Below are 12,906 nucleotides of genomic sequence, written 5' to 3'. Positions count from 1 at the left end.
CTGTTATTAACTGTAATCTATAGCTTACATTAATATTTACTCTGTAGTATATAGTTCTATGGGTTTTGACAAGTGTATAAATGATGTGTATCACATCACGAATTACTCTTTTGATTTTTTTTTTTTCTTCCTCAACCATTTAAAAATGTGGTTGGCTATACAACAGCTGGCAGTGGGCTAGGTTTGGCCTGGGGCCTGTTGGCTGAACCCTGCTCTGGAGTCCAGATCATGGCACTAAGTGCATTTGACCAAAATGTGCTCTAATTAATGAGCTTTTTTGCGGCATCGTCCAGAGATTTGGACGATGGCATCCTTTGTTTTCTGAGCCTGGGATTTGCCCCTATTACTGTTGGGGGGAGGGTCACTTCTCTGCCCATCACTGAGTGTCCCAGAAAGAGGCCGTCCATGTCACTCAGACACATATGTCCTCTTGCTCAGTTGAGTTAGGGACATGGTTTTCCACTGTGCACTCTCCATGTTTTTGGCAGTGCCTGAGCTCTGGCTCCTAGTGAGTGCTGGCACTTTAGAAGGGCTCTGCCTGGGGACGTGGCCCATTGGCTCCTTGGCTGGTGGCCCACACTGGATGAGCTTCTGGGGAGGGCTGCAGCGTCCTTTCCATTGCTTTGATGCGGAGACCGGGCTTGCCTAGGAGGGAAGCCCTGATTATCTTAGCTGAGTGCTCTGGAAGAAGAGTTTCATAGTTCCTGGCCTTAGTAGGCAGCCACAGGTGCCTCCCAGAGTGCTGCCATAGCACCTGCAGCCCTGGCCCGGGGATAGGGGAGTGAGGTGACAGCTGTCCAATATCGGGTGTGGGTTGTCTTAGGAGCCTTCGTTCTGCAAGCAAAGCTCTTGTGTGTTCTTGTTTCCTCTAAGGTGCATATGGAACTGGTGTGGCCAGCTGGCAAGGTAGGCCCTTCTGGGGGTCAGTGGGTGGACACGAGGGTCTCTGGTCAGCCATCCAGAGGAGCTGGGATGCGGGGACCCCCATCTCCCTTCCCAACTGTGCTTATAGCTCTCCTGAAGGCCTGCATGCTGGGCCTGAGGTGCTGAGGAGGCCTCGCGGGGAACTTGCAGGGGATTGTGGTTGTGTTCTGGGAGCAATATCTCTATGGTGGATCTGTCAATAGCCCAACTGCCACTCTGGGCTCTCAGCCACCTCTGGCTTTGGATGGGAAGCAAGTCTTAGGATCTGACACCGAAAATCTGCTCAGAATTGAGGTCTTAGCTCCACCCTCCTCCTGATGCCTCTATGAGCTATACAAAGGCAATGGGGTGCGCAGTGTGGGTGATGCAAGCGGCACTTGGTCCCATGACCCTCTTCCTTCCCTAATGGCAGTGGGTACTCCTCTATAGACATGTCCACCCTGGGCTGGCTTTGTGGCGGCTGAGGTCTGACTTGCCTCTTCTTCCCTTTGGCAGGTTATGAAAACTACAATTATTATGGTGCCCAGAACACCAGCGTCACCACAGCAGCAACCTACAGCTACGGCCCAGCCTCCTGGGAAGCCACCAAGGCTGGTGATGGCCTGGCGCCTGGGGGCCCTGCCATACATATGGCTTCTTATGGCCCAGAGCCATGCACTGACAATTCTGACTCGCTCATTGCCAAGATCAACCAACGTCTAGACATGATGTCCAAGGAAGGAGGCAGGGGTGGGAGCAGCACCGGTGGGGAGGGCATGCAGGACCGGGAGAGGTAATTACACACCTGATCCCTTCCCTGGGGATCCAAACATCACGCTTTCGAGGGAGTGGGTACCTGCTCTCCCAGGAATGCTCTTCCCCGGTCCCTCCTGAGCATGGGTAGATGAGTTGGGCCTTTGTTGGGATAGAGGCATTGTAATTGGACTTGCTGGTTTCCTCAGTGGCGGGGTTTAGGGCATGGCTGTGGTTAAACTATGCCAGACTCCTGATTTTTGCACCAGGAGCTTAACAACCTCCCTGTTCTTGTGGCCAATGGCTTGTGCCCACATTCATCAGTGTTTGGAGGGGAGTATTGGTCTGTTTCGCCTCCAGGCATTTAGGAGGGGCACGTGGTGGTTTGGTTTGCTTTCCTGTTCTGAGTGTAGGGAGGTCAGCTTTGCAGGAGGTGTAGAGATCGGACCCAGAGCATGTAGTCATGGTTGTGCTTTCTTTGCAGTTCCTTCCGCTTCCAGTCATTTGACTCCTACGACTCCAGGCCTTGTCTGCCTGAGCACAATCCCTACCGTCCCAGCTATAGCTACAACTATGACTTTGACCTGGGACCTGACCGCAATGGTGGCTTTGGCAGTCAGTACAGTGACTGTCGGGACCCTGCCCGGGAGCCCCGCTCACTCGATGGCTTCATGCGGGGCCGGGATCAGGGCCGCTTTCAGGACCGGAGCAACGCTGGCACCTTTATGCGCACTGACCCCTTCATGACATCAGCGGCCTCCTCCCAACCACTGTCTGCTCCCTGGACAGAAATGAACTACGTGGGTGGACGGGGCCTGGGAGGCCCCTCTCCCAGCAGGCCCCCACCTTCCCTCTTCTCCCAGTCCATGGCCCCCCAGTCCATGGCCCCCAACTATGGAGTGATGGGCATGCAGGGGGCTGGAGGTTATGACAACTCCGTGCCCTACAGATGTGGCCAGTCACAGACCCGGATGAGGGATCGGGTAAGCCCTTGCAAAGTTCTACCCTGCCTGCCTTGCTTTTCTTTTTAAACAGCTTTATTGAGGTAAAATTTAGAGATTGTAGGATTCACTCATTTTTACGTGTATAATTTGACCTTTAGTAAAAATGTATAGACTTGTGCAATCTTCACCACCGCCTAATTTTTGAACATTTCTGTCAACCCAGAAAGAAACTCTGTCATTAGCAGTCACTCCATATTTTCTCCCCTAGTCCCTGGCAACCACTAACACCTTTCTGTGCATGGATTTGCTGTTTTGGTTATAACACATGAATACAATATGTGTCCTTTTGTGTTTAGCTTTTTAACTTCAGCATAATGGTTGTGGGGGGTTAAGCTATGTTGTCTTTCTTTGCCTTCTGAAAAGACCTTGTCTATCTTTGTTCTCTGATCTTACCCTCTTCATTCTTCATTCCCCTGGGGCAGTGGTCGGCAAACTCATTAGTCAACAGCCAAATATCAACAGTACAACGATTGAAATTTCTTTTGAGAGCCAAATTTTTTAAACTTAAACTATATAGGTAGGTACATTGTTATTAACTTAATTAGGGTACTCCTAAGGCTTAGGAAGAGCCACACTCAAGGGGCCAAAGAGCCGCATGTGGCTCGTGAGCTGCAGTTTGCCAACCACGGCCCTGGGGTATCTTAATGGCCCGGGAAGGTGGTACATCAGGATGTGCTTGTGTCTGTAGCCCAGGTGGAGAGGGTTTGACCGCTGCGGCCCAGATGGCATGGGCAGGAAACGGAAGCAGTTGCAAATCTATGATGAGCCGGATGCCAAACAGGCCCGGGCTGACAGCGAAGGAGATTTTTCCGAAAATGGTACGCCCTGGGGGTGGGATACAGTGAGTTTTCAGTGGGTATGAGTCAGTTGCATGCTTAGTGCCTTGCCTGCCTGTCCGTACAGTGGACACCCAGGAACTCAAGGGTGCTGTGTGTCACCCAAACTCCCACAGTCCCCACTGTGGTCAGGATAGGCTTCGTCACTCTGGACAGTGAGCTTGGGAGGGTGAAAACCGGGCCACTGCTGAGGGGCTAACTTTTCCAATTACTTTTGTGTCTGGTAGATGATGGAGCTGGTGACTTCCGGTCAGGAGATGAAGAATTCAGGGGAGTAAGTCCACCTTCACTGGTCAATCTCCTTTGTCTCTAGTGCAGGGTTTCTTCCTTCTTCCTCACAGAGACAGGCACTGCTGCTATGGTAGACTCGCAGCTAGTGTGTTCCACCTGAAACAATCCTTGCCTTCCTGAAAAAAATTCCCAGCCCTCCTGCCCCCCTCCCAGCCTTTCCTGTGTCCTTACAGTAATGTGCCTAGCTGCACACGTGGTAAGTGCAGTGGCTGTGCAGGTTGAGGCTTCCAAACATGTACTGAAGACTTGCAGCTTCACGCTGGTGCTGGGCTGCATCCATGTCACTCATTCCTTCCAACCAGTCGTGGTAGACAGGTGTTTAAGGTCGGCTCTTAGCATGAGGACCTGGCGAGTGAACCTTTGCCACTCACTGTAAATTCTGATCCAATTCTAGGCTAGGGCCCTAGATCTGTGTGTATGAAGGCTTTGCACAGATGCTTCTAATGGTCAGGCCGGTTGGCGGAAGATGGGAGAAGTTGGGTAGAGTGAGTTTTCAGCTTTTCTGAGGGTCTTGTCCCATGTTTTGCTTCAGTCTTGAGTCTAGGAATCACTGTGTACTTGCTGATTGGTAATTTAATCTTTGGCTTCATGCCTAAGAAATGGACTCCCTTTCCATTTTCACTTAGATGGTCATTTTTATCCACACCTAATTTTTTACAACCTTTGGTAAATACAAATGGCTGGGAAACTTGGTAAAACCCATTTCCAATAAAGAGCACTGGAAGTAGCATCCTACAAATCAGGGTTTCTTGACATACAATTTATGAATGGGCTCCTGGCATTCCCATGTGCAGAGCTGTGCAGGTGTACATTGCCAGAGGCCGTACTTTAGCTTTAGAAAGCTGAAAGAAGGTCAGTGTCTTTAATGAAAAAGCAAAACAGATTAGTCATCACAGAATCCCAGAAGGCAACCAGTAGTGACAGGATACACTCAGGCTCTGTCCCATAGCCCTGGACCTTGTCCTAGCACCTTGTGACTAGGTTCCTGGTGGCACAGCAGCCACCAGGTAGTGGCAGGGGGAGCTAGGCTGGTGTGGAGAGTTCTGGAAACCACCTCACTGCCCCACTTCGTGTGTGTGCTTTTTCAGGAGGACGAATTCTTGGACTCCGGGAGGCAGAGAGGTAGGCATTGCCCATTGTCCCTTTGAACTTTCCTGTGTCTGCCCAGCTGTCCTGCACTCACTGCCCAACACTCAGCTGAGCTGGGTTTCTGAGCAAGCCTGGAGCCTGGATGGAGGGGATGATGGCTCAGGGCAGAAGAGGGGCTGTGATTACTGGGCGAGCTTTGGCCATGGCACTCACCCCAAGACTTTGCTCCATTGTAAATGCAGGCTATGGAGGGACGGGGCAGCTCACCTGTGGGTGGTGCCTGCAGCAGCTTGAGGGGTCGTGAAGGGAATCTCAGAAATGCGAGAGAGAAAGAAAAGGTGCCCTCCAGCTGTCTTCTCCGTTACCCTGGTCCATGCAGGTCCCTGTACTGTTCTGGGCTTCGTTATCTCCACAGTCCTTCGATTGCCAGCCGAGGCCATGGAGCTGCCTCAGCCTTCATGGTGGGATTGCTGGCAACTGCAGCACATTGCTGCATGGGACAGAGTTTGGACACCTGCCTGGATTGGGGGCTGAGGGAAGGAGGGGGGGCCTGTCAGGTACACCCAGACCCAGATAGCCCAGCGGCAGTCATTGCTCACTGCTCAGCAGGCCCCGTCACTTCCAGTGCCAGAGACTTAAGGGTACAAATTTAGTGGCAAAAGCAAAGCCAAATTAAACCTCTTAGGGTGAGGAGGGGGCAGGGAGAAGCAGCCTGGGACTTGGTGGCCTTGAGCTTACCCAAAAGCCACTTTTCCTATTCCCGTGGGTCTTGTAGCTGGTTTTCCCCAAGAATCACAGGCTGGTTCTGCTCCCGTCAATTCTGAAGGCCCCTGGCTTAGCTGCTGCTTCCCTTATGTGTTCAGGTTTAGCCAGCCCCCTGAGGTCTTCTCACTCTGTTTATGTATTGAAGCGATCATGTCTGTAGCTTGGGACCACACAACACTGAGCAGCTCGTGCAGCGGGGAAATGCTAAAGCAAAGGTGACATGTTTATTGCGTGCAGGTCCTGCTACCCACCCTGGATGGCTTTGCTATTAAACAGCAGTAATAGTTTCAGGCAGTGACCTCTTGCCAAAAATCCCACACGCCCTTTTGAGAGGCTTCTGAGCAGCGCACGCCGTCGCCATCTTCGTGGGACAGTCTCGTGACTGGCATCAGGGGTAGGGGTTACAGTTCAGATGCTTATCCAACCTTTTTTCAGTGTCTGGCCCTGCTCTGAGCCACGGTAACCTGACCTGGCCTCACGCTGGGACACTGGGCTGGCCCCAGGAGATGGATGGAGGACCGACAGGTCTCTTCCTACTTCTCTTTCTAGGATTGCTTCCCATATAGCCCTGGGAAAGCCCTAGAGTGACAGTTTTCATGAGTGGAAGATAGAGTTCGGGCCAGCAAGGACTGACAGACCTGCTGAGGCCCTAGTTCAGAGGAGGCCTACGGGATGGTTGTCCTGGTCCACCCAGAGGTGGGACGGGGAGGTAGAACAGCTTTATTTTCTGAGGCTTCTACCTGCTGCCTCTTTACCTAGGAAGAACTACTCTCTTAACTGATGTTGGGAGAAGACCCACTCATAAGGCAGTGGATTGGAAACGCAGGATAGGGAAGAACAGAGATCAGGTGGGCCTCAGTGTGAGTGGGATGGGTGGGCCGTGTCCCTGGCCCATCCCAGCCTTATTAGGCCATGGGGGGAGTGAGGTGTCTCCCCTGGGAACGCCCCAGGGTTCTCATCCAAGCTCATATGTGGGAGCCTTTGACAGTCCCTTGGTGCCTCAGGGTGTCCTGACCCTGCTGTGTGTGGAGGCAGCAGCAGGGCACAGGGTGCAGTGGCCGAGCTGCAGCCCCATCAAGGCCCTGGTGCTTAGCTCCTCTGTGGGCTCTGCAGAGGGTCTTGAAGGGATTTCTCTGTTGCAGAGAAGGATGACGAGGATGATGAAGTGAAGAAGAGGAAGGAGAAGCAAAGGAGAAGAGACAGGTTGCGAGACCGAGCAGCTGACAGGTGAGGTGGCAGGTCAGCTGGACCTGGGCACTGTCAAGGCTCTTCTAAGCTCGTCGGTTCTTACTCTGTGATGCGGGCAGAGCCTGGTTTGAGCTGACTCCAGGTGTCTGTGGGAAGGCCTAGTCAGAGTGGTGGTAGACAAAACTTGAGAAACACGAATGGAATCATATTCTTGCCAGAGGTCCCTGTGGCCCTCATGTGCCCACACAGACGTTCTATTACCTTTTCCATACCCCTGGGGAGTTTCCTTGTTCCCTGGCCTGTGTCTGTCATCCAAAACAACTGATCTTCATCAAGCAGAGCTGCTAAGGAGGTGACCTGGTGCGTTGTCCCAATCCAGACTCCAAATCTGGAGTTTGATTTACCAATTATACGTGTATCAACGTTACCTTTTGTGCCGAGCTAGCTCAGCCAAGGGTTCGCAAGCCTGAGTGAGGGCGGTGAAGGGATGAAGAAATGACAGACACAGAGAATAAGCTGGGTCTAGGTCAGGGGTGGGCAAACTTTTTGACTCGAGGGCCACAGTGGGTTCTTAAACTGGACCGGAGGGCCAGAACAAAAGCATGGATGGAGTGTTTGTGTGAACTAATATAAATTCAAAGTAAACGTGTATCAATGTTACCTTTTGTGCCGAGCTAGCTCAGCCAAGGGTTCACAAGCCTGAGTGAGGGCGGTGAAGGGATAAAGAAATGACAAAGAGAATAAGCTGGGTCTAGGTGGATCTTCCTGTGCCTGGCTGAGGCCACAGAGAGATCCAGAGGCCCGCTGAGCCTTTATTTTATAGCCAGAGGTAAACAAGGTAGTGGTCACCATAGTTACAGTGTTCTTGTGAGTTTCACTTGTTTTGGCAGCACTTGCTGCCCTCCTATAGCCCATTAGCTTCCCAGGAAGGATCTAGGAAGCGTCATAAGGTCAAGCCTAATTATGCTAAGAAGACTGTGCCCTTTAAGCTGGGACTTGTTTGTGGCTTTGCCAACAGGTCAGTCTGAGGCTTAACCCTATAGCTGTGCCCTACAACCTTTAAATAGAAAAAGAAGCACAAAAACACAAAGCCCAAAGAGTGTTGGTGTGACCACACCGTGTACTTCTCTCCCTGTTCAGTGGTTATGTGGCTGCTGACTAGAAAAGTAAACCACTGGTGGCCATGGGAGCCCTTGGTTGCCAAGGTCTTAACCACACATGGCTGCTCCTCTGTGCACAGGTTCTCTTAAGGCTCACCTGGTGCAAAGAATACTCACCAAAAGGGGTAACAGAGACAGGAACTAAAATGTAGGAGCTTTCAGGTGTTACAAGAATTCATCAAAACCCTTGTAAAGGCCTAGCTTGTTGCGCAGTGGTTAGAACATCGGCCCTTAGACTGGAGGGTCTTGGGCTCGGTTCTGGGCAAGACTCCATCCTGGCCCCAGTCGGGGCACATGTGAGAGGCAACCAATCGATGTGTGTCTCACATTGATGTTTCTGTCTCTATATCTCCCTTCCCTTCGACTCTCTCTAAAAATAAAAATAGAAAAAATATCCTCAGATGAGAATTAATAACAACAAAAAATCCTCATTAAATAGATGAGTAAATAGGTGATGGCTAGACTTGATCTATTTACGTGCCACATGAGAACTTAGATGACATTTTAAAAAAAGAATCTTTAAATCCTGCCCTAGTGATGGTTCTAGAGCAATTATCAATTGTTGGAGCAGTTATTACAGAGGAGGTGGAGATACAGCCAGGAAACCTATTTCTTTCTAATAGTTCTGCACATAGAGCCTGGGTGACTTTTTTCCTTTTCACTCCTCTGTTAGGGTATCTACAAAAGCTTGTGGCACTTGCCTAGAGATCCAAGCCAGGTGCTAGAGGTCAGCAGAATCTGGCGTTAGCAGAGGAGTCCTGAGTGCCACATGGCCTGTGTTCTTACCACAAAAGACCCAGAGGCTTTTGGGCAAAGCCAAGGGAAGCAGCACTCCACTGTGGTGGTATGCAGGTCTGCAGGCCACTCTCTCATCACCTTATAGCATGATTGCATTTGTGAGACTTTGAAATCACATGACAAAGAAACGTTAGTTTTTATCCATGAATTTGACATAACGTGCCTTTACGTCGAACCCTGTCAGAGAATTTTTCTTAGGTCGTGTCAAATTTTTTTTTTAATCCTCACTGGAGGATGACATGCTTAGAGAGAGGAGAGAGAGAGACATTGATGTGAGAGAAACATCGATTAGTTGCCTTCCGCATGTGCTCTGACTGGGAATTGAACCCGAAACCCAGGTATGTACTCTGACCTGGAATTGAACCGGCTACCTAAAATTGAGTCACCTAAGTCCTTCGGGCCAAAAAGACTGGTATAGTAGTAAATTGCTACACGAATCATTTTCCTGAATACTTTTAAGATTGTAGTCCCAATCCTTGAAAGAAAACTGCTATTTTTTTTTTAACTGTTTTATATATATATATATATATATATATATATATATATATAAATTTATTGATTGATTGATTTCAGAGAGGAAGGGAATCACTGATCAGCCGCTTCCTGTTTGCCCCTGACTGGGAATCAAACTGTGACCTACTCGTTCATGGGTTGACACTCAACCACTAACCACTGAACCACACCAGCTGGGCAGGAAACGGCTATTCTTGACTCCCCATGAGAAGTCCGAAGTCTTGGTTCAGAAACTGCTTCCCCATTGTTGTTTCAGTTCTAACCAGAGATGAACTCGTTATCCCTGCATCACTGTTCTTGCTTTTTGTCTTCCTCCTCCAGGATTCAATTTGCCTGTTCCGTGTGCAAATTTCGTAGCTTTGAAGATGAAGAAATCCAGAAGCATCTGCAAAGCAAATTTCACAAAGAGACACTGCGGTTTATAAGCACCAAACTGCCTGACAAGACGGTGGAGTTCCTTCAGGTGAAGCACACTTGGCCTCTATCACAGTGCTTCCCACTGACCCTACAGGTGTCAGATCCCTCACAGGGAAAGGGAAGGGAAATGAGGTCTGAACTTGGTAAAGATTTCTATTTCCAGAAAAACAGTTGGTCTGGTCCCCATGTCAGGAATAACTGAGCTCCAACCATTGTAGTTCCCATTAGTTCTGCCCACGGAGCTGCCTGGCTGTCATCCGATAGGGACTGGGCAGACACTCCTGGTGAGCTGCCTCTACTGCAGTTGAGAAATACCCACACGTGCTATCCTCTCCTGGTTTCAGTTGGTGCTGTCTCTCAACCCCTTTAGGAATACATTGTAAACAGGAATAAGAAGATTGAGAAGCGACGTCAGGAACTGATGGAGAAGGAAAGCACAAAACCAAAACCAGATCCTTTCAAAGGTGAGTTGTGATCCCAGGGGGTGTGCTGTTCTGCATGGCACTAAGGCACATGATTCAGTGCAAAGCCAGCACAGGGCTGCTGGGGATGGAATGGGAAGACCCATGGGAGGGGCACTTAGCAATGGAAACAGGCCCTCCAGTTTGGCCTAATAGAGATCCCAGCTCTACAGGCAAGTTAACAGTGACATGAAGCGCTCTGCAGTTTTTTCCTTCTGGGACTGAAGGAGAAGAAAAGTTGGAAGTAATAATGTCCTGGTGTAGAGGCTGGTGGTTCTGACCCTGCACTCCTGCTGGAAGGCTGATGGCGCCGGTCTCAGATTCTGTCCTCACGGAATCCCTAGAGAGGGCTGCAGGGAGAAAATGCGGGCCTCGTTGGGGGCTGGAGGGGGTGGGGAGCATTACATGCATGCTGTCCCAGATCCCGTATGACTTGGATTTCATCAACAGGGATTGGCCAAGAGCACTTCTTCAAGAAGATCGAGGCTGCTCACTGCTTGGCTTGCGACATGCTGATCCCTGCGCAGCACCAGCTCCTCCAACGGCACCTGCACTCTGTGGATCACAATCACAACCGCCGGGTGAGCCCCTCCTGATGCTGGCTGAGGGACCAGCCTTCCCGGGCTTCTAGTGGAGGTTTCAGAACCTTCTGTGTCTTAGGAGGAATGCTAACATCTTTAGGGGCTCTTGCCATATCCCATCAAGTCTGCCACTTCATCAGTTGATTGTATGATGCTCTCTAGTTTCTGTGAAAATGTGTTGCTTAGAATTGATTTAATACATAGTTGAAATTGTCCTGGTTTGAGAGTGTTCCCTGTAAACCACACAAATCAACTCCTCATTTGCTGAAAAACTAGATTTTCTGTAAACTGAGGCCAAAGGCCATTCAGAGCAGAGTGGCCTGGGAGACCCATTTGGTCCTTACTAGCTTATGGGGCCTGAGGCTAAAAATTCAGTTCGGGTCAGCAAATTTTTCTGTAAAGGGTCAAATTGTAAATATTTTCAGCTTTGCAGGCCATAAGGTCTCTGTCCAAGTCTGGTGTTGGTGGGCAAAAGCAGCCACAGATCAGATAGTAAGTGAAAGAATGGGTGTGGCTGCACTTGACCCTCTGGCTGTAGCTTGCTGATCCCCGAATTAACATCTCTGTTCTTAGTTTACCCAGTGATGAAATGGAGCCCTCAGTACTTGCCTGCCCATCTCCCCATTTTTTGTTTGTTTGTGTGCTTTTTTAATTTTAGAGAGAAAGAGGAAGGCGGGGTGGGGGAAGGAGAGAGAAGTAGTGATTTGTTGTTCTACTGATTTATGCATTCGTTGGTTGCTTCTTACAGCACAACCTCGGCATATCAGGATGGTGCTCTAACCAACTGGGCTACCCGGCCAGGGCTCCCCACCTCCCAGTTGCATTAAAGAGCAGCCAAAAGCACTGTATAAACAAGTGATTATTGTATGGGTGTCAAGCTGTTTTTGAGCTTTCATAGTTTTGCTATTGAACTTATTATGAAGTTAATATAACTCAAAACTGAAAAGAAAAAGCTTACTCCTTTCCCTACTTAGTTTACAAAGCTTCTAATCTATAAATGAACAACTTGATGTAGCCTGGCTGGTGTGTTCTCTTGCTCCTGTATATGTGTCATTTTTGAAAACCTATGTGTGGTTCCCTTTGCAGTTGGCTGCTGAACAGTTCAAGAAAACAAGTCTCCATGTGGCTAAGAGTGTTTTGAACAACAGACATATAGTGAAGATGCTGGAAAAATACCTCAAGGTTAGGAGTCCAATGGATGGGAAAAGCTTTCGGAATGGAGAAAGAACTATGAGTGTGGAACTGTATCTCCAGTGCAGTGCTTAGGATTTCTGAGTCTTTTGAACTGAGGGATGTTGTAATGTATCGGGCTTGGGAGTTCCACAACTGGATTTCCCGAGTCCGAGTGCTTGCTTGAGAACTCTGGGATGTGGTTCTGCTCGATTAATCTGTACAATAGTGTTGATTCTCTACATGAGAAACCTTGACTATCCATAAAATACTGAGCAAATGATGGTGAGATGCTTAAAAAGAAACATATCCAAGGTAGGTAATTGTCCAAGAAAGAAGCTAAAATGAGGTTTTGCTGGCAGATCCAACTGAATAAAATGGAGGATCAAGGCGCAGAGAAGAGCCAGAGGTGCCTCAGCCACTGAGCCATAGTGACAGGAGCCGAGTAACAAAAAGTCCCAAAGAAGGGTGCCTGGGAGAGAAGTTGGAAGAGCCCCCCTGGTTCCTCCTTGGGAAGCCCGTTTCCTAAATGCTCAGTCCCATGACTTTAACTTCTAAAGGCTGGTAGCTAAGCTGTAGCATAGCCTGGCTAGGACCTGTTTGCCCTCCTCTCAGTTATTAAATGGTTCAATACCGAAGGGGTGGGGGTTCGATTCCCCGTCAAGGGCGTGTACCCGAGTTGTTCCCCACCTGGTCTGGGTGCCTGCGGAAGGCAGCCGGTCGATGTGTCTCTCTCACGTTGATGGTTTTCCCTCTCCTCCCTTCCCCCTCTCCCCATCTCCCCCCTCCTCCTCTCCTCTTCCCCCCTCCCTCTTTTTCCCTCTCTCCCTCCCTTCCTCCCTTCCATTCTGAAAGCAATGGAAAAAATATCCTCAGGTGAGGATTAACCAAAAGGAAAAAAGTACAAAATAGTTCTAGTGAAGCTTTTCGGAGATGTCTTTTCTGCATCTATAGGCTCTGAGATCCTTTAGGGTTAA

General features: G+C 49.6%; 1 protein-coding gene across 1 annotated transcript; it reads left to right on the top strand.

Annotated features, from left to right (window-relative positions):
- Positions 1 to 873: 873 nt before the first annotated feature.
- On the top strand, positions 874 to 12,882 carry LOC102429903 (A-kinase anchor protein 8-like; the record flags this gene model as incomplete). Its single annotated transcript, XM_006108837.3, has 11 exons — positions 874 to 906; positions 1,420 to 1,696; positions 2,141 to 2,639; positions 3,349 to 3,478; positions 3,724 to 3,770; positions 4,876 to 4,909; positions 6,784 to 6,868; positions 9,622 to 9,763; positions 10,088 to 10,181; positions 10,629 to 10,759; positions 11,846 to 12,882. Coding segments are annotated over 11 exons (1,652 nt in total), but the record flags the coding sequence as incomplete, so codon positions are not given.
- Between the last annotated feature and the right edge of the window lie 24 nt (positions 12,883 to 12,906).

The sequence above is a fragment of the Myotis lucifugus genome, unplaced genomic scaffold, assembly GCF_000147115.1.
Source record: "Myotis lucifugus unplaced genomic scaffold, Myoluc2.0 scaffold_3809, whole genome shotgun sequence".
Classification (NCBI taxonomy): Eukaryota; Metazoa; Chordata; class Mammalia; order Chiroptera; family Vespertilionidae; genus Myotis; species Myotis lucifugus.
This window is presented reverse-complemented; position numbering and strand designations above follow the sequence as displayed.